This window comes from Rosa rugosa, chromosome 5, assembly GCF_958449725.1.
Source record: "Rosa rugosa chromosome 5, drRosRugo1.1, whole genome shotgun sequence".
Classification (NCBI taxonomy): Eukaryota; Viridiplantae; Streptophyta; class Magnoliopsida; order Rosales; family Rosaceae; genus Rosa; species Rosa rugosa.
In genome coordinates, this window is record NC_084824.1 from 14,894,793 (window position 1) to 14,916,768 (window position 21,976).

Here is a 21,976-nt window from a genome sequence, read left to right on the forward strand (position 1 = left end):
TTGGGTTAAACATGTAAGGTTGAACCAGACTTGTTAATAAGAAAAAATTTCGAACAGGGCCGGGAGATAATGAAGCTTTTACAACAAATAGTCAAACCATAATTAGACCGTTTTAGGCATTTCTTACACTTGCAACTTTCCATTCTCTCCAGCTGCAACGTGCTACTACTCTATAACCAACGCTGTATGTTTTATGAACCAATAACCACCATTTGAGTGCAGATCAAGAAGCTTGGAGGAGTTGCACTACATTCATGGGTGAAATATCACTGGAGTTCCCATACAAGAGACGCCTTGCTATGATTGTATAATTAGAAGCATCAGAAGGATGGTAAGGATCCCAAAACATATACTTCGACCAATCCACGCAAAATTTTGATGGCTGAGGACCGCATGGAATTAGACCTCCGTAGCGCCCTGCTACTCTGCAGCATGCAGGGTTTGTATTCTCGAAACCTGTTAATGGAACAAAACTAGTCGGTCTCGTTATCTTCAAGCAAATTAACGGTGGAAATTCACCGCACTAAGTCTCCCCATATGATATGTTGTGATACCCCGGAAATTCGTATTTATTTTCCGAGGATTTTCCTGAATCTAAATTGTGATTATTGGACGATTTCGTGGCTCGTGGATGGAGCGGAAGTGTTTCGGGCGAATCATTATTCGAAGAATATGGTTTTAGGGGGGTTGCAAAGGTTGACTTTTTATTTGTTGGGATTCTCCGAAAACTTCCTTCATGAAAGTCGTAGAGCGCGTGGATACGAGTTCGTGGATATGTGGAACGCGAGAATCGGAGTTCGTATGAAGATGTTATGGGCTTCGGAAAAACTTTCCATTTTTGTATGAAAGGACGAATTTTTGGAAAAATTGCAAAACAGCCCAGACTTCCCAAAAAGGAAACCCAAGCTCAGTCTCTCTCCCGAGCCCGTGCCCAGCCCAGCCACTTCGCCGGCTAAATTCTTCCTGATCCGGCCACCGATTGACACGAAACAAAGTGGGGTTTTCTCGTCTCGACCTCCTTTGCAAGTTTGTAGAAGAAATGAAGTGAAATACGAGCTGTAGGTGGCACTGCAAGGCCGAGAAGAAGCCACGTCGGGGATGAAATCGCCTTAATCGGAGTCGGCGATTCCGGCCACCATAGCTTGTGGTTCTTGAGGGCTTTTGGAGCCCTGAGGACGTAGATGCTTCTCCCAAGGTGGCTTGCATCGATTCAACTCGTGGAGGTCGAATTTTGGATTTGAAATTCTAGGGTTTCAATCGGGCTGATTTGTTCTAAGGTAAAATTCGATCGATTGGTTTATATTTGGACTTTGTTGTAGTTATGAAAGTTGAAATTGGGGTTGATATGATGATCTTTGATGTTGGGAGTTTTGTGAAATATTGAGTTTTGGCCGGCGGCGGTGCGCCACCGCCTGTGCCGGCGTTCCGGCCATATTAGGAACTGTTTCTGGTATTATATATCTTCTACTCGTCGATACGAGCGTTTCGATATATAGTATGCAAATTTTGGAGTTCATATGGATTTGTTATGATTTTTACCGTTTCATACCGGTGGATTTATTCAATCCGTGAGGATTCGAGCTTCCGATCGACTTGTGGTTTTGTCACATCGATCGTAGAAGTATTCTGGAGACTTAGGGAGGTCTCGGATGAGGTCTCGGATTTAGTTCAAAACGAGGGTTTCGAACTTTAATCACTTTGTGATTCGTGCACTGAATCAAGACCCTATGTGTTCAGGTGCTTGTTGGACTTGTTGAACGGATTGCGGCGATTGTGCTTGCTTTGGTTAACGTGTGAAGACGCAGCGGGATTTTGAGGTGAGTAAATCTCACAATATTTGTTATGAGCATGATCGATATTCGTTATGAGCAAGATTACCCTATGGTCTTGGAGTTATTAGGTTAACTATGACTATAGTTGGTATTAGTGGTATTCCTGAGTGAATGACTATGTATATATATTTGCGTGATATATATATATATATATATATATATATATATATATATATATATATATATATATATATATATATATATATATATATGTATCTTTATGATGATTGCCATGTAAAGCTTGTGTAGGAATATCTGTGTAATGAATCGTTGAAATCTGTGTGATGAATCTTTGTGATGATTTCCATGTAAAGCTTGTGTAGGAATATCTGTGTAATGAATCGTTGAGATCAGTGTGATGAATCTTTGTGATGATTTCCATGTAAAGCTTGTGTAGGAATATATGTGTAATGAATCGTTGAGATCAGTGTGATGAATCTTTGTGATTATTTCCATGTAAAGCTTGTGTAGGAATATATGTGTAATGAATCGTTGAAATCAGTGTGATGAATCTTTGTGATGATTTCCATGTAAAGCTTGTGTAGGAATATCTGTGTAATGAATCGTTGAGATCAGTGTGATGAATCTTTGTGATGATTTCCATGTAAAGCTTGTGTAGGAATATATGTGTAATGAATCGTTGAAATCAGTGTGATGAATCTTTGTGATGATTTCCATGTAAAGCTTGTGTAGGAATATCTGTGTAATGAATCCTTGAGATTAGTGTGATAAATCTTTGTGATGATTGCTATCTATGTGATGACTCGCTGGACAATGGCTATCTGCGTGATGACCGGCGAAATCTGTGTGATGATCAGCTGGACAATTTCTATCTGTGTGATGATCCTCAAAATCTATGTGATGATCAGTAGAACGATGGCTATCTGCGTGATGACCGGTAAATTCTGTGTGATGATCAGCTGGACAATTGCTATCTGTGTGATGACTCTCGGAATCTGTGTGATGATCAGTGAGATGATGGCTATCTGCGTGATGACCGGTGGAATCTGTGCGATGATCAGTGTGATGACTACTCGGTAGCGGAGCTGAATTGTTATTAAGTTAACAATGATTGAGAAGACTGCTGTGATGGTCGGGGCTACCTACGGACTTTAGAGTGTGGGGTTACGAAGATTACTATGATTTGAATTACTTGACTTAGTGTGACCTCCTGAACTAAATTATATGCAGGGGTTACCATGAATTATTTTGCTTGTTTTGAAATGTGATTGCCTTGTTTCTTCTTGATTGTATTGATTGATGGTTTGATTTATCTTAAGAGCCATAGTGGTGACGAATTGTACTCTGTGGTGAGGATAGGAAGGTGATTCATTGATTTTCACTTTTGATGTCATGTTGATGACAAAAGCTTCTAGTGGGGAGGGAATGAGTGTCATTTGGAATTCGCCGTAGTGCATTAGAATGACATCAAACATTGCTTGAGGAAGTCTTGTTTGATTGAATTTGTGTAATAGGACGCTAGTTGAGAATCTGAGCATGAGGTTGTAGTCACCAGTTGACTTATGTAGGCACGATATGGAAGATTATGGAATTGATGGCCGTAGGTGTGAGCTATGTGCATATCGTGTTTAGGTTGAGGTGACTTAAGAAATGTGTTTTGCTTTGTGGTTTTGAGTTTACTCATACGGGCTTGCAAAAGCTTACCGGGTTTGTTGTGTGGCAACCCGATGCACCATTCAAACGGTGTAGGGTTTAATCCTGCAGGTCAGGAAAATCGTGGCTGATGCTGAGGTGGCGCCAATTGCAGCTTTACGGTAGGAAGCCATTTTGTGACTTTACCGTTATTAAGACTTCCGCTTGTAGTGAGCTCTGAGGAGTATTTACGTTTTATCTTGTTGTTGGCAATTTAATTCGTAAGCTTATGTAATATATGACTCTATGGAGCGGGTCAATATTGGAATTGTGGGTTCAGGGCATCAATATGTACTTGGTTTAAAGGGAAGATGTCTCCATGTATTTTGTATTGATGACTGAACGATCACGCATGTATAATTATGGGGTTATATATCGATTTTTATTTGTGTTAAAAATCAGGGGCGTGACATATGTAGTTCTCAATAAAGTCTTCCACAATACTATGAACATCTGCATACACAAAATTGGCCCCATGCCAGGAAGGTTCTTGTTTAGCTCGGTGACAAGGGTCCTTAGCTTGGCATTGAATGACCGGGCTAGTTGATTCGAAAATTCCGCACAGCTCTCTGGATCAGCTTGATTTACTTCCCTCTGATAAGGTATACAATTCCGCATAGCTCTCTGGATCAGCTTGATTTACTTCCCAAAATAGGTCCTACATTTACCACAACTATTTTACTTGCACCCATATTGTACAGTCTCTACATTTCATAACAAATCTATGTTAATAAAACTGAACCATATTTTACAATATGAATGACTGTATTTCTCATTATAACAGTCAATTAATAGCTTAATGTACCTAAAATCCCAGGACCAAACTCAAAGTCCAACATATGGGGAAGTGATATTATTAGAGTTATGAATGAAAAATGTTTACTGTGTTTAAGTAAATTGGAATTACAGAGAGAATTGATGGGAGAATTGTAGTAGTATTATTGATAATAGGAGCCCTATATATAGGGATTTACAGAGTACACAAATGGTAATAGAATCCGAACATAACTAGGAAATCTAGAACCTTCTCCTATTACAACTCTAGGACTAAACCCTAGTTTGAAGAGGCACACATGATGTCGACTTCCTTCAACACTCCCCCTTGTGCCGCTCAAACTTGGTGATGACGCTTTGATCGTTGCCTCACTAAAAACCTTGCCAGGTAACAAAAACCTTGTGGGACAAAAATAACCCTGATCGAAGGACAAAAAGAGCACAACACGTCCTTCACTCTTCGAGATCGAACATGTAGACATCATACCTCCCCCTGATGTCAATATCTCCCCCTGATTGCTACAATCATGGGAGTTCGGATAATAATTTTCTCAATCTGATGCTCTTCACATGTTTATCGAATGTGGATTTAGGTAACGACTTAGTAAATAATTCCGCTACATTATCCTCAGATCGGATTTGATTCACTTCAATATTTAGAAGTGCTTGTTGTTGCTAATTATAAAAGAACTTAGGCGATATATGCTTGGTGTTGTTGCCCTTGATGAAACCTAATTTCATTTGCTCAATTCATAAATGCATGTAGGTTCATCTGTGGTAGACTTCAAACCACAAGCTCCTCGAATGTGTCTAATTATAGACCTTAGCCATATGCATTCACTCACGGCTTTATGTAGATCGAGTAATAATCTCTGCATGATTTGAGGAAGTAGCAACAAGGGTCTACTTTGTAGACCTCCAAGATATCGCGGTGCTTCACATGGTAAAAACATAACCAGTCTAGGAACGACATTTGTGAGGGTCAGAGAGATACCCTACATCAGCAAAATCCATCAAAACATCATCATCGTTTTGATGTAAGGGAGGAGGATGGGTGTCCGGCGGTTTTTGACGATCACAGCGTCTTAGACGGTGCCACTTGGGCTAATGAGATCCGTTCTCATTCTTCTGTCATTCTTTTCTCTCTGCAGGGATAGAACAAGCCCATATCTATTGTACATTTTAAGTAACGAAAGATTGTCTTTATACCAGTCCAATGGCGTTATGTTGGCGCAGGGCTACATCTAGCCAACAAGTTCATAACAAATGAGGTGTCCGGTCTTGTATTGTGTTAAGTACAATAATGCGCCTATTGCACTTAGGTAAGACACTTCTGCCAATTAACACGTCTTCGTCATCATCCCTGGGACAAAACGTATCCCTCTTAGGGTCAAGACTACGGACGACCATGGGAGTGCATCTTTGACTTTATCAAAATGCAAAGCATTTATTGACACGGTATACAAGTTCTAAATCTAGACAAAATCATGTTCTCCCAAGGTCCTTCATCTCAAACTCGGATTTCATGTGTTCAGCAGTTTCCCTTAACTCTCAAGGGTTCCAATTATGTTTATCAACATAAACCGTGACAATTGCAAATCCAGAACTTGTCATGAAAACGCAGGGGCATAGTTCATCATATCCCTTTCCAATCAAGTAGTCACTTTAGTGAGCGTTTCACCCTCATTGTAAACGCGCTCCGTGGTCAAGAGCCACTTGATTTGGGTAAATGAAGTACACAAGACCCTTCATTATATTCCGTATCTAGATCCTCATAGAGATACGTAGTGACCACATTCGTAAGCTGCATGTTCAGTTATTCGGAAACTACCAAACTGACAAGGTAGTGGAGTGCAATGACATCCATTACGAGAGAATATGTCTTCTCGTAGTCGATTCCAGGGCGTTTTGTGAGAAGCCTTGCGCCATAAGGCGAGATTATCATATCTTTTTCTCATCACGCTATCTAACGAAGACCTATTAATGTCAACAGGTTTTATGTTAGGAGGTGTTGGCATCTCAGGCCCGAAATCCTTCCTCTTCGTTAGTGAATCCAATCCAACCTGGATCGCATCTTTCCATTTAGGCCAATTTTCTCTACGTTGGCATTCTTCAACGGAGTAAGGTTCGATGTCATTGGTCTCAATAATTCCACGTCTTCATGTACACTAGTGTAATTTGTAGAGATCTCTATATTCTCATAAATTGGTTCTAACATTGAGGCGTCCCTTAACGATGTCTCTTGGACATAACCACAATCCAGAATATTCTCATGAGACGGATTTTGAGTATCAATGATCAATGTATCAAGTTGTGCCAAACTCGCTCTCTTCCTAGGGCAAGAATCCATCGAACCTATGGGTCTCCTACGCTCTCTAGCGGAACCCATGGCCTATGACGCCATTATGCCACAGTTGTGGCGTCACCATACCACCATCCATGGTAGTGGTGCCGTACCCATCTCCTCTGGGTGGCACCATGTCCTCTTGTGGGGACATCAATCTTTACAGACATGTTTGCAGCAGGTATATGTGATCTCGTCACTTTTAGGGGATCAAGATGAGACATAGTAGGGACAGACCACGATAATTCCTGTCATTCCTGTTGAACATTGACGTTCTAATCTCCCCCTAACGACCGGAAGACTGTCTCATCAAAGTGACAATTCGCAAATCCAGCGAAAAAGAAATCGCTTGTCAAGGGTTCTACATAGCGGACTTATAGTTGGAGATTTATGTCCAACACAAATATATATATATATGCATTCGTTGCAATGGCTCATGTTGATGTGTTGTGGCAGCGCAATTGGCACATAAACCGCACACTCAAATATGCATAAGTATGAGATATTAGACTCGAACCCTGTCACTAGCTGTAACGCAAATAAAAGTTGAGTGGCTGCTATGAGTTGTAGACGAATTAGCATAGCTGCATGCGATATTGCATAACCCAAGCAGAAATATTGGTGCGCATTACCAAATTCCGGGCTACCATCGTAGTCTTTTAATGGTGGCTTTTCTGCGAAACCAATTGGGTGTGTACATGGGAATATGATACTTGATATCAATACCCAATCATATGCAATAGTCATCGAAAATTTTTGATGTAAACTCTCTAGCATTATCAAGTCAAATTGACTGAACGGGATGATCTGGGTAGTGAGCCCGTAGCCATATGTTCTGGGCTAGGAGTTCATCATAAGCAGCATTACGAGTGGATGATAGCGCGACACATGACTAACGTGTCCACACATTAACCAACACCATAAAACATCTAAGCAGTCCGCAAGTTGGTTGAATTGATCCACAAAATCCCTTTGGATTCTATGTAAGAATGGAATTATTTTTTTAGTGTCCTTTGCATAGGATGGTCTTGATCCTAAAAAAAACAGGCTTTACAGAACAAAATATTGGCCTTATAATCAACCAATAAAGGTTTTGGTTGAGCCACAATGTCACAATTTACTTTGAGAAGTAGAGAGAGGAGCCAAGTCTCTATACATGGCGGAGGCGCCCCAAGGCGCGGCGGTGGTGCAATGCTCTCTTTGAATCGACTTTTGATTCTCACTTCTCTTCATTCTGAATAAGATATGTCCGTGTGAAGTCTTTAGTATCACGGATCATCATGACCTGGGTGTCCCAAACGGTCGTGCCAAAGCCTATATGTGTCAGAATCCCATAAGTCATCTCTCATGACATGGTTGGATTCAATGACTCGAATAGTGGTTGCATACAACCCACTAGAGCGACACATAAGTTTCTCTAATACTCGTTTATGTCCGTAGTCATTAGAGGTGATGCAAAGGAACTCTTGTCCATTCTCACAATTTGTTTCCACATGAAAACCATTGGCTTTTATATCTTTCAAATAAAGTTCGAATTAAGGTATGTCCAAGACATTAAGTAAAAGAATTGACACTTTATTAATAGCCAATGATTACATCAAAGTTTCTTAACCAAAGTCTAATCCAAAATAAAAATCAAACTTAGACAAATCGTAGTCACTCAATCCGTTTGGTAACTCCAATCAAATATGACTAGGGAAGTAGAGAGAGATGTCGGTGGAGCGAGGCTCTCTTAAGTACCACTAATCTCAATCACTTTCTTAGACATCATACTTCATTGGATGCGCCACTTGAGAAAGAGTTAATACAAAATTGTCATTTATTGATTAAGGCATAGTTGCCATTACATAATTCTTGGAAAAATAAAAGACTATTCGAAATAAAAATCTGCGGCATTTTGTCTTCATCGCCAGATTTAAAGTCTTTTTGAACTCGATGTCTTGATCACCATGATGCGGCTACCTTCTTAGGTACATTGCAAATTCGGGTCCATTGATCAGACGTTCCATATCATAAATAGACACCATAAAGAGGATTCTCCCTTGATTGAGGCGCATTGGCGCAATTTGCATGGTCCCTAGGACCGGTGGCGTTGGATAGTGATGACCATGGCCAACGTTGGCTCCATGGTTTCCAACCCTTCTTCCCTCAAAATCACGACTCCTACAGTGGCGTGATTGTCGCCCTTCATGAGCATTTCGATCGTATGGATCATGACGTCAATGGCGACTTTCTCTAGCCATGGGACGATGCTCTGGATAGCTATCTCGAAGCCTATCAATTTCTCTTCTCACAAGCTCGTTGCCTTGACTTTCAGCAATTTCCATAGCTTCAATAAGCTGTTGAAAGCTTGTGATCCGTCTTGCATTTATATGAGTCCAAAATAAATCACAGGACCTCATAGCATAGACAGGGAAGGTATTGAGGGTTTTCTTAATCAATTGTTCTTCTGTGATCGTCTTGCCACAGAAGCGCATCATTCCTGTGATGCGGAGAGCTTCCGAATAAAATTGTATGACTGTATCAAAGTCAGAGAAGCGAAGATCATTCCATTATGCTTCTAAATTCGGAGGGATGGAGTCACGAACATTGCCATAATGTTCACGAAGCGCTTACCATAGCTTTATAGAGCTATCCTCATTCATGAACTCAAACCTGAGGTCCCTATCCATGTGACGCATCATTAGGGCAAGTACCCTAGAATTGTCGATCTCAGTTTGAGGGTCTGGAGCAATTCCTTTATAACAAAGCTCTTGGATTGTATGCAATAAGTCACGGGCAATAAGGTGGAGCTCAACATCCTGAGCCCACATTAGGATCCAAGAGCTTTGCCTGCAGAATCCAATGGAACAAAATCAAGTATGTTCGAGTTTGACATCCTAAAAAAGGGTGAAACAAGAACAAATTAGTTTCGGAGTCAATGCTTCCACGAACACTAATAATAATAAGATTTCTGAGCTATGCTACGAAGAAATCGATTTCCAAGAATATTTGGATTAGACCAAACAATGATGTTTAATATGGTCACAATTTGATGCTTGTGGACGCTCTTAGTCCGAATATTATGAACACTCTTAGTTAATTGATTACGAACGCTCTTAGTTCGAATATTATGAATACTCTTAGTTCATTGATTACGAACGCTCTTAGTTCGTTTAGCGTGAATCCCCACAATTCCGCTTATTAAATAATCGAACCCATGTTCGTATATTGCAAATCCTGCAGCAAATAAAGAAATTTAAAAGACAAGAAAGCATGAACTTTAATCCCAAAAACTTACTTGATGATTCATGGCTTGAGAACACGCGCGGTTTGGAGCAGCAGCAAAACAGCAACAGCAGCAGCAATAAGAAGCAGCGGCAGCAGCAAAACAGCAACAGCAGCAGCAATAAGAAGCAGCGGCACACGGGTGCGCAGGGGCTACAGGGGCAGCGTGTGGAGTGGCTAGCTAGGGCCAGGTGTGTGCGGTAGTTTTGGTGAGGGAAGCTTTCGGGTGTTAGGGTTTGCTAGGGCTTGCGACAACTTTTTATTTTTTATTTGTTTTTATTTTTTAGGTGAGGAGAGTTTTAGGGTTTTGGTTTTTAGGGCTAGTGCTCGTGCTGATAACGTGTTTAAGTAAATTGGAATTGCAGAGAGAATTGTAATAGTATTATTCATAATAGGAGCCCTATATATAGGGATTTACAGAGTACACAAATGGTAATAGAATCCGAACATAACTAGGAAATCTAGAACCTTCTCCTATTACAACTCTAGGACTAAACCCTAGTTTGAAGAGGCACACATGATGTCGACTTCCTTCAACTTACTGTAATTTGTAGTCTGAGTCTTGCGATCAAAATGCCAACAAAGGTTTCTGGAGGTATCAACTTCCTCTCAGCCTCAGATATAACTGGCGCCAAGTAGTTATTGATGGAATCATTCAAGCCGATTGTTACTGAGAACAGAGCACTTCTAAGTAGCTTTATAGCTGCATGAAGACCAATTCTTGAGATAATATCTTGCCTGTTGAAGGCAAATCGACTTAGTATGCCTTATCAAACTATGAATAGTTTCATGGTTGTAATAGGAGAGAAGATTCTAGAATTCTTAGTCCTACTCGGATTAGTTTTCCTTGTACCATTAGAACATGTACTTTGTAATCCCTATATATAGGGGTCCTATTCTCAATAATGAATATACAATTCTCTCATTAATGATGAATGTGAAGCATTACTGTTTTCAGTAGCAGCTATGCAGGAATAATAACGTGTCCATATGTTTTAACTTTTAACATTCAATGAAAATACTTCACTTTCTTTAGGTATAAGATGTTTACTTCCACGGGATGGAGCAGGGCTGATCCTATTTTCCTAGAGTTCATAGATCTGATCAAGGTCTTTCTGAAACAGAACAAAATTTGAACACAGGAACTTAAATATTCCTGCAGCCTCTGGCTTCTGTTAAACTACATTCTCTTTTGTGCTCAGTAGTTCAGGGTCATGTAGTATATTGAGCTTCTGTTAACTTCTGATCCTTATTCACAGGAGATTTAGTGTATTTCAAAGTGTCTTGTCCTGCTTCTATTCCCGGTACTTACTGCTGATAATTCCTTTCATTTCCTATAAGGTTGGTTGTATATATTTGAGTGGTAGGAAGATAACCTGATCTGTTTATATTTCTTATGTAGTTCCCATCTTTGGAGAATGTCACAAGACATACTGGAAGACAATGGAAAATAATGGTTGAGAATGATGGTTAGAAGTTAGAACATTGTCTCTACTCTCAAGTGAGTTGCTTCTACGTAGGTGATTTTGGGTTCGCAGCATAGCTTACGTGGACAATGCCAAAGCTCAACATGGTAAGTTAATTGCTTACTTGAGATGCAATTTGTCTAACTTGAACCTAATCATTAGTTGCTTCTATGAGTAATCTGCTATGCTTCTGGCCATGCTGTTTCAATTCTGTGTTCAGGCATCTTGAACATTGTTTTTTTTGTTTTCCTCAGCTTCTTGTGAATGAACTTATATGTCTTAATCATTAGTTGCTTCTATGAGGAATCTGCTATGTTTTTGGTCATGCTGTTTGTCAGCTTTTCCCATCTTTCTGTTATTCAGGTATATATTGGGGAGTGGTTGCAGCACACACAACCACACCCATGTGCATTACAATAACTGTTACTATTGATTGAGGTCCATCAATGCCTTAATGTTTTTTGTTTTGTTTGCATAGACACCATCATGAATGAATATGTGCATTCTGTTGTCTATCTTGCTTACTGGACATTAAGCTAACATTGGTTTTTCTATGTTTATATTACAGGTTCTCATGGCAAAAAGAGCAAAGCAAATGAAAGCAAGTGCAAAGCTAACAAAATGAGAGTAAAATGGTGCACTTGTGATTGTTGTTTTATTTCAAGTGTGGTTATAATTTTCAATACTTGGAAATGACAAACACATTTATTTTCATTTTAGTGTTTGTATTTGAATATGGTACGATGACTCAATGGATAAGTTTAACTATATTTTTTATGAATTAATGTTAATTTCCTATTATTATTAATTATTTGTTTAATTTTGTGGAAATGAGCAAATAATAATAATAATAATAATAATAATAATAAAACAAAATTAGTGTTTGCGACGGCCATTTCAGTATCACAGTTGGTATAAAATTATATAGTTTTATCTATTTATCAAAATATTTTAATAAAAATTGATAAATATATTTGCGACGGCAAACTAACCGTAGCAACAATTGGCGGCAAGATTTGGCAGTTATTTTAAAAATATACACATTGCGACGGCATCATAGCCGTAGCAAAATACCTCTACATGGGCTACCCTAATGAAAACTTGCGACGGAAGTCTGCGTAGCAAATTGCCGTCACAAAACAATAACTAATGCGACGGCAAGAGAATACCGTCGCAATTATCTTTTGCGACGGTATTTTACTGTTGCAAATGGATCTTGTGATGCCACCTATTACAACACCAACATTTCCGTCGCAAAATACTCATTTTTCCGTCGCAAAAGCAATTGTTTTTAGTAGTACGTAATATAAAAGGGCTGTGCAAAATCTAAAAAATCTCTCTCTCTCTCCCTTCCCCCCCCCCCCCCCGTAGTCGTTGCTGCGACCTCTACCTCTTCATCTTCTTTTTTTTATTTTTCTTTTCTTTCTATGAGTAGCTAACTCTTTAGTAGTTATGGGTTGTTGAAGCCCCAAATCATGATAATAATAAAACAAAATTAGTGTTTGCGACGGCCATTTCAGTATCACAGTTGGTATAAAATTATATAGTTTTATCTATTTATCAAAATATTTTAATAAAAATTGATAAATATATTTGCGACGGCAAACTAACCGTAGCAACAATTGGCGGCAAGATTTGGCAGTTATTTTAAAAATATACACATTGCGACGGCATCATAGCCGTAGCAAAATACCTCTACATGGGCTACCCTAATGAAAACTTGCGACGGAAGTCTGCGTAGCAAATTGCCGTCACAAAACAATAACTAATGCGACGGCAAGAGAATACCGTCACAATTATCTTTTGCGACGGTATTTTACTGTTGCAAATGGATCTTGTGATGCCACCTATTACAACACCAACATTTCCGTCGCAAAATACTCATTTTTCCGTCGCAAAAGACTCATTTTTCCGTCGCAAAAGCAATTGTTTTTAGTAGTACGTAATATAAAAGGGCTGTGCAAAATCTAAAAAATCTCTCTCTCTCTCTCTCTCCCTTCCCCCCCCCCCCCCCCCCCCGTAGTCATTGCTGCGACCTCTACCTCTTCATCTTCTTTTTTTTATTTTTCTTTTCTTTCTATGAGTAGCTAACTCTTTAGTAGTTATGGGTTGTTGAAGCCCCAAATCATGATTTTAAACTTATTATGACTTTCAATTAGTTTTGTTTATCTATTGGATGAGAACCTAATTTCTAGTTTTACATTGATGAATTCTTTATATGTTTACTTTTAGTGCACGCTTAGTACGTATGCATATTTAGGGTTCTACTGCTATGAATAATCATTGCATTTTCCTTGTTACGAGAGTTCCGTTGAAAGTTCTAGAGTAGTAAATTGTCTATAAGGCAAGTGATTATGTTCCTAGATTAATTGAGACGTGTCGTGTACTAATGATGTATTGTGATGTCTCGGTTTTCTATATTCTATTGCATAATGATTTCTTTATGTTAAATCTAGTGTTGCGTCAACCGAGGTTGTATTTTAGAAAATAGGCTAGGTGTAGAGCGTCTCTCACCTAGCATACAATTAAGTAAGGAAAAACAATAGATTAATTCAAGCGTTGGGTCAACTTGTGCATCTTCATCCATAGATAAATGTAATTAGGCTGAACATGACTAGTTTGTATTATTGATTGGTGGTGTCCCTTAACTTGTTTTCTCCTTGATTTTCAAAAGCCTAAACCAAACTCTTTTTATTATTTTCGGATTCATTTAACTTTTCGTCTTTATTAAATTATCTCACCAACCAAAACATCTTAAAAAATTGTTAAACTTTGTCAATAGTTAGTTTGTTGTGTCTAGAGTCTGTCTATAAATTTTCGTGACATTTAAAATAGTTTAGAGTCGTCTTCTAGTCAGTATAGATTTTATCTTATTTTGAGTTTAGCTTAGTGATCAAATCACAATCCCTACTTGCCCATACTACTTTCAACATTCTTGTAGGGTTAAGTTATAGGCATTAATTTTTGTGCATTTGATAGGTGGATAGAAATAACTTATTAAATATGTTTTTGGTATGATGTATAGGCCACTTACAAGATCTATTTTCCAATTTGGACCACGCGTAACTATTAAGGGTAATTTGCACATGACAAAAAAATTTTAATTTTTTATTTGTTGGTTTGGAAAAGCTATTGTCCATACTACCGAAAGGAATGCGATATAAAGTGGTGAGGTTTTACAAAAAAATTTTGATAGGGGCCGGGATAAATTTCCACAATAATCTTTCAAATTTTTTTTTTCAAGCCACTAATTAACTAACATGGATTTGCACTCATGAAACCCTACTAGATTCAAAATTTCAATGCAGTCCCACTGCCTGATATATATAGTAGAAGAATGAGAGGGAAACAAAAAAAAAAAAAAATATATATATATATATATATATATATATATATAAAGTATGTCGATTTTTTTATTAGTCTATAGTATTGTGATGTTTACCATACATTCGTCTTACATCTTATTAAACTAAAATTATAATCTAATTGAACCAAAATTACTACATTGACAACAAAATTATCATATTTGTTTTACACTATTTACATATATTTGAACCAAAATTACAACATTAACAATAAATTGTTCACAAACTTGTAACAATGGTCAAGACAATTACTTCAAACAAAACTACTAATACACAAAAATCAGTTATATTACCTAACAACAAATTTGTCATCATATATGTAAATGTGTATGATATACATGTAGGTATGGTAGAACTTTCTTTAGAACTAGTGTGCGTGATATTGGTTGGGCCGGGGTTGTGCTGTACTTCAAAGCCATGTCCCTATCTTTGTCAGTAGGCTCAATGAATTGCGCTCGATCTCATTTTTAAGTGCATCGATCTGTTATCATTTCAGCTCAAGTACGAAGCTAGCCAGAGACATTCAGTAAATGTTAACTATAAGCTTCAGTGAAAATAAGCCAACAGTAACTGTTATTTAGGATCTCTCACTCTACAAGCACCATCTAACTACCTCTCACTATATTGCATTGCAACTCTCTCTAACAACGCCTTGATCCCCAATCAGAACGCTGGAGCTAGAGAGCTTGACGAAGGCAGAAGAAAATGCTTCAAAGAAATAATCCTCATTTTCAGCAAATTGTTGGACCGCCGGAGCTGTGCGGGGGTCCATCACCATTTCAGCATCAACTCGAAGCACCCCGTGGCCTCCGATTGCATTACTGTAGTAGTGGTTGTCGAATGTAGCTGTAGTGGGATCATTTAGAACAAAGGTTAAGTTTGATGCTAAGGACAGTTTAGCCTTAAAAATGCTTCAAACCCAGGTGTGATCGTGCCTTTTATATGCCCGTCTTCTGCTTCGTTTAGGCGGTTCAGGACATTCGAATAGTGTGTTACTCCTAGCGTGTACGCATCCGAAAAAAAAATTGGTAATACGGCCCCATTGGTGAAATGCCCACTAGGGGTAACGCTCTCTTGTTAGATATTTAGCACAATGGGAATACATAGTAACAATGTCAAAGTTTGCGCATTCAATTTCCTGTAGTACCCAAAATGGCTACAGATTCTTCGATTGTCATCCCAAATTTTGCGAAGACATGAAGCGTTCCATCAACACCAATATTCGCTGCAGAAAGCAAAGAATCTGCAAGCTTAGAGCTTGGAGCAACAATGGAGTCTCTCCTTCCCAGAGGAACCTTAATTTCTGGCCCTCCTGACTGTTTGGCTCCAAAACTAGTTGGCTTGCAAACTGTCTCTTTTGCTGCTGTGATTGCGCGGGCGTACCAGCACCGTGGGGTGCAGTCGTCGGGGGAGTCCCTTGACCTGACTTCTTCTTCAAACGATGTGGACGAGGAGAGCACCAACCTCGTCACAAGGTTCTTTTCTATGCCTTCCGAGAAAGGACTTCTTGCCTTACGGATAAGGGCTTTGGTTGTGATCTCTTCGCGACACCGAATCGATACTTAGTATTGTAGACTAAGCAGAGAAATCACTGGGAAGTTTGGAGAAAGCACAGGGTTTGCTAAAGCGTGACTTTAGCTTCGCTGGGTTGCTAGGGCGTTACCCTTGCTTCGCTGGTAGTATCGGTGGCAGTAGCGCTAACAGTCGGCTCCTGGGGAGACTAGGACTGAAAGTACGATCGCCAGGTTTCAACGAGGTTGAAGGTTTGCTCCGGAGAGGCTTGATAATCTGTGCGATTCCTTGAAACCTGGTATTTATACCTAGGGTTTCGACTGCTCATTGGCATAGAATGATTATTGATCGAAGTTTCCTATTCAATCTCCGCTACCTGACTCCAATAAGGGCTCGTTTTCCTTATGGACTTCGTAATGGGTGAAGCTGTAACCCAATCCCAAGTAGACTTATTTTTGGGCAGCAGGTATCGGCCTGCTAAGCTAAATCCACTAATGGATCTTGCCAAAATTACTTTTGGGCTCAAACATTGCACCCCAGGCCCCGAAATCAGGCCCGCCAGAATGGAACTGATTGAAGGGGACTAAATGACATGTCTGGTGATCGAAACGATGTCATTAATGAAGGTTGCGTCTATTCGCTTGGCAAAACGTCTTTTCGTCGCATCGTTTCCCTCACAAAATCTTTTATTTAAATGTTGTAGCCACTTCAGACCTGTCACATCAGAAACCCTTCCAGTCTCCTAAACCCAGAAAACCTCTCGCTCCATACCCACTTTACAGAAACCCATAAATGGCTCCCCCAAAGAAGGTGATCATCGATCAGGAAGAAGAGCTTACTGAGAAAATCGGTCACACTTGGGGAACCAACATTGGTGCCCGCTGTCATATCCATACTTCCGTCCAGAGACCTCTGCTTTGCAGGCTTCCAAACCGTCACGCAGGACTGGGTCCGACACCGCGAGATTCCATCCCAGCCGACGCTATCGTCCTCTATAGCCTGCCTATTCGTCGACCCATTCAGGTCCTCCGAAGGACCCCTGGAGATTTCAGTAGTTGGGGTCCGCAAAAACATTGAGCAAAAATAGGGCATTGGCCATCCAAAATTAGGGCAGATGAGGTTTCCTGATATCGCGAAGTGAGAGCATGAGATTTGGCTCGCTGGACCACAGCAGGTATTACTCATACTATTGATTTATGCTTTCGCCTTCCTCGCGGTGGTAATCGCTCACCACTCACTGCCTTCCTTTGCTTTTGGAATACCGCCACCAATACCTTTGACTTTCGATTTGGCCAAATGAGTATAACATTGTTGGATATCCTCACCATTACTGGATTGCCCATCGATGGTGAGCCCTACCTGCATGGCCAATTTGACTCTGATACCTTCTTATCAACTATGGCCCAAACTGGTCGCAGCGCTCATAGCAGCTCCTATCCGCGGTGGTTGGCCTATTATCGCAAAGAGCGCAATGCGACTGGTGGCATTGCTTTTCTGGAGTATTGGCTCTGCAAGTTCATCTTCTGTATCTCCGCCAATAAGCCCACTAGTCCTTGGACTTTCCTGGCCACAGCCCTCTACAACGGCCGCCGCGTGGGGTTAGGACAACCAGTGTTGGGTGCCCTCTACCGTACTCTATACCAGGCCACCATGCATCCTTTCGAGACTAGCATTTCTGGGCCCTTTTGGATCCTTGATTTCTGGATTCAAACTTACTTTCCATTCTTCCGCCGCGACGACATTCCACTGCTACCACCGGCTGACGCACTTCTTGCTCAATGGCTTTGTCGCGAGGCGAGGTACATATCCCCACCCTATTCTGAGTGTTTCTCATATTTGTACCTCCTGCACAAAATGCCCTACTGCGACTTAGTACTTAATAGGAGATTCCCTGCTCCTCTTGAAAATGGGTTCCTTCCTGGGGTTCCTAATTATAGTGACCACGCGCGCTTGGCCTTTCGCCGTGCGATCTCTTGTTCAGACATTAGGCTTGCTGCTGATGAACTTAGTTATGAGCTTTACGCTCCCAACCATTTTGCTCGTCAGTTTGGTCTTATCCAATTGGTGCCATTTCCCCTCTACGATGCCTGGAATTACAATACCTCTTGGCACAGAATTGGCCCCTTGACTGGGCCTCCGCCAGTACAAAGCATGCTTGTACTAGTTGATCTCCCTGACTAGGCTAATGACATCGCCCCCGTGGTTGGGACCAAAAACTTGTTGTGAAATTTTAATTAAAACTCGCAAGCGCACGAATCGTCGTTAGTATAGTGTGCAAGTACGAGGTCGTTCCAACTGAGGATTGATAATCAATTTAAATCCTAACTCAATTAATCCAAACACAAAATCACATAAACAATCAAACTAAAGAAGATATGGTTTTAAGGTTTTCGACTAAACAAATAATGTAAAAATTAAAGAAAGAAACAAATAATGATAAAACCTAGGGTTTCGGAATCAACCACTAACAATCCTATTTATGTTTCAATGTAATTAACAGATTCTTTTATTTCTTTTGATGACAATTCCCGTATCTAAGTCCAGGTACGGCACTTAGACCATAGTTTTCCTTGAGTGTATGATTCTCTCCAGGTACGGCAGAGGTCGTATATCCTAACATGCAGTTTATCCAGGTACGGCATAAATTTAACACTTAGGACTCATTACGTTCTAGAAAACAAGAGAATCATGCAAGCCATTACTTCAGGTACGACAATAATGTAATTCACAACTCTTAATCACAATAAGCTAATTTGAATTATATTGCAGGTACGCCTCAAATTCATCTTCTAATTACTAGATGCAAAGCCCTAAGGTGATCAATCAAAGAACTTAAACATAAAGCATCAATTCAAATAGTGACTAAGAATTCATCATAAAGAAACTATAAATCCATCAATAAATCATCAAAGTACATAAACAATCATGATAGAGCATCATCTTAACCCTAGAAAAAGGTTTAACAAAAGATAACTAAAGAAAACATAGAAAAAAACATAAAAAGAATGGAAGGGAAAAGATGGGAAAGATGGATGAGTCGTCTCTGCTCCTTAGGCGTCTACATTGTGCTCCCGAGACTCCCCTCTCATGTAAATTCGTGCTCCCTTATATAGGGAAGATTTCTGCTCATCTTTGGCTTCATGTTTCCTTGTAAAACTTGGATTTAGATTCCTTTCTTCATTTGGAATGGGAAAAGCTTGAAATATCTCTTGTAAAAGTAGGAATAAGTTCCTCATTGAATCCTTATCTGAATTAACTTCCTTGAAACATTAGGATTGATGCTCTTGTGCCACGGAACTTGAGTTCTCCACGAATGGTTGTAAATTCCCGAGCAGATTTCCTGTCCGACCTATCTTCACTAAAATAATCATAACTTTCTCCAGAAGTATCGAAAACTAGATCCGTAAAATTCTACAGAAAGTAGACATCTGTAGCTTTCCATTCATATAAGGCTCATTGTCTGATTCGATCTGAGTAACTCCCAGTAATTCGGCGAAGTTGGATGTTCTGCACAGACAGATTCCCAGTCTCAGATTGCACATTGCATTTCAATCCTACTTAGCTCATTTTGGCTTCTTTTCTTCTTTCTATGGAACAAACCTACAAAAACACTAAAACATGTAAATGAATCGAAATAATGAGGACTAAGCATAAAAACCAAGATTAAGAGGCATAGAAATATAAGATAATATGAGCACATCAGGGACCACTGAAGATTATGATCACTGGTGGAAAGAAGTCTCTGTTAACTGCTGGAGGCAAAGGGATGATGAACTCTTCGCGACCATTTTCGAAGAGTTGAAATATCCTTATGACACTGATACTGAGCTGCTTGCTGGCTTTCCTGAAGATGGGGCAAGATCTCCGCTACCCGAACCGGCTCTGCGACCCGCGCGAGCCCCGCGCTCGGTTCAGGCTGGGATTGTGATTCGTGAGCCCCCTCCAGAGGTAATTGCCTTAGCATGTTCTCCGTTTTCTCAATCACCTTCATCTTCACTTCTTTTCCCCTAACTTCTAGTTTAATTTAGCAGGGACGTGTACCGCCTTTAGGCAATCGCGCAGTGGGTGCTTCTCCGGCCACTGGTCAGGCCGCTAAACAGAAAGCAATATTGACAACCTCTGATGATGATGACCCACAAACTGTAAGGATTCTCTTCTAAGAAACTCAAAATTCAACAGCTTTTTCAAGGCCTAATTTGATTCTTCTTTCATCTTGACAGATTGCTGCTGCTCTAGCCCGCAAACGCAGTCGCGCTGACTTCCGGACTGATCCATGGGCAGAAGACGAACCAGTTGCTAATCGACTGGTAATACTCACCTAAAATGAGCATTGTCATTTCGTTTCGTTATGTATGACTCTATAACGCTCCTCCTGCAGGTTCGTCGTAGGTCATCAAGGCAAGTTGGGGAAGGATCCTCCGCTGCTGGCGAAGGTGCATCTGGGTCGCAAGCTCAAGAGCCAAATGGTTCTAACAATCCTCTCTCTCCCATTGATGCTACAAACAACATGCAGTTGGTTATGGTCCCGGTACAGGTCATAGACGACAGCTCGCCTGAGGTTGAAGAAAGTACATCGCTCCCTGATACCTCCCGCGATCAACCAATCGCAACCCTCCTTCTGGAACAAGTAGCACCTGATTCAGTTCAAGCCTCTGGCGAGGTTGCTCAAGAATCAGTACCAATGGAAATTCTCTGCGAGCCACTTGGTGCAGAGGTACCTCTCTTAACAAAATGTTTTATTATTAACCCCTGGCTTAATTATTCTGACAAATGTCTCTTTCTAGGATCCAAATGCTATTTCAAACAAGGAAGCGGTAGCTGGAGAGATAGCGGCCGAGGATCCTGCTGAACCTGTTCTCAATGTGGTTGACCAAAAGCCTGCCCCCCCCCCAAGTCATTGAAGTAGGGGAAAACCTTGAGCCGTTGCCAGAGGCAGTACCTGTCGCAGAGCCTCTTGAGGCCCTTCCTGTCGCTGAGCAACCGCCTCCGTCCACTTTAGAACGGCTAGCTCGTGTGCTCGAAGTGACCCCTCCTGGGGTTGTAGATGATGCCATAGAAGGCCTTCGTCGCCTCCTGGGCCCTGATATACTGATTCCTGGGGCGCCCGAGAAAGTTTTGGAGTATCTGAGGGTACTTCTCCGCGAAGGGGCTATCACTGAAGACCAATTTCAAGAGGTTGACCAGCTGCTGGAGGGTTTCCCGCGAGGGCTCAATGAGAGGGCGGTCGCGACCACGCAAGCCAGGCAGACCGAGATGCACTACCAGACCCTTACTAAACAAACGGACAATACGCACAATTTCTTAGGCGACTGGGGGACCCTCATCAGGGATCTGACTCTTACGAGGAATCATCTCAGGTCCCAGATGCAAGATATTCAGGCCCAATTAACTACTGTAACGGCCAGGCTTGCTCATGAGGAAGCCCAACTGGAGCAACCCCTAGCCGCGTTCGAGGTGTTGTCTCAAGACTTGGCCCAAGCTCGCCTGGCGGCTCAACAAGCCGCTCGAGCCGCTGCTGATGCTAGCTTCCGTCTGGATGAATATTTCCTCTGCTTGACTCATGCAGGCCGAGGACTTTAGGCCTCTAGTAATAGGCCCTCAAAATGGAGCAGTTATCCTCTCGAAGACTGCTCCGCTTCCCACGCGTCTTCAATCTTTCCTCCTTTCCGAGATCTAGCAATCAATTCTATTACTGTTCCCATTGATGGCGTTGAAATTGTTTCAACTGCCCATCGAACGATCAAAGCCACTGAGGTTGGCCCT

At 40.7% G+C, this 21,976-nt stretch overlaps 1 protein-coding gene across 1 annotated transcript; it reads right to left on the reverse strand.

Moving 5' to 3' along the window:
• Positions 1-223: 223 nt before the first annotated feature.
• On the reverse strand, positions 224-10,796 carry LOC133711250 (GDSL esterase/lipase At4g16230). Its single transcript, XM_062137402.1, is given in 7 exon segments — positions 224-456; positions 1,137-1,144; positions 3,899-3,963; positions 3,966-4,097; positions 4,136-4,189; positions 10,413-10,608; positions 10,786-10,796. Coding segments are annotated over 7 exon segments (699 nt in total).
• Between the last annotated feature and the right edge of the window lie 11,180 nt (positions 10,797-21,976).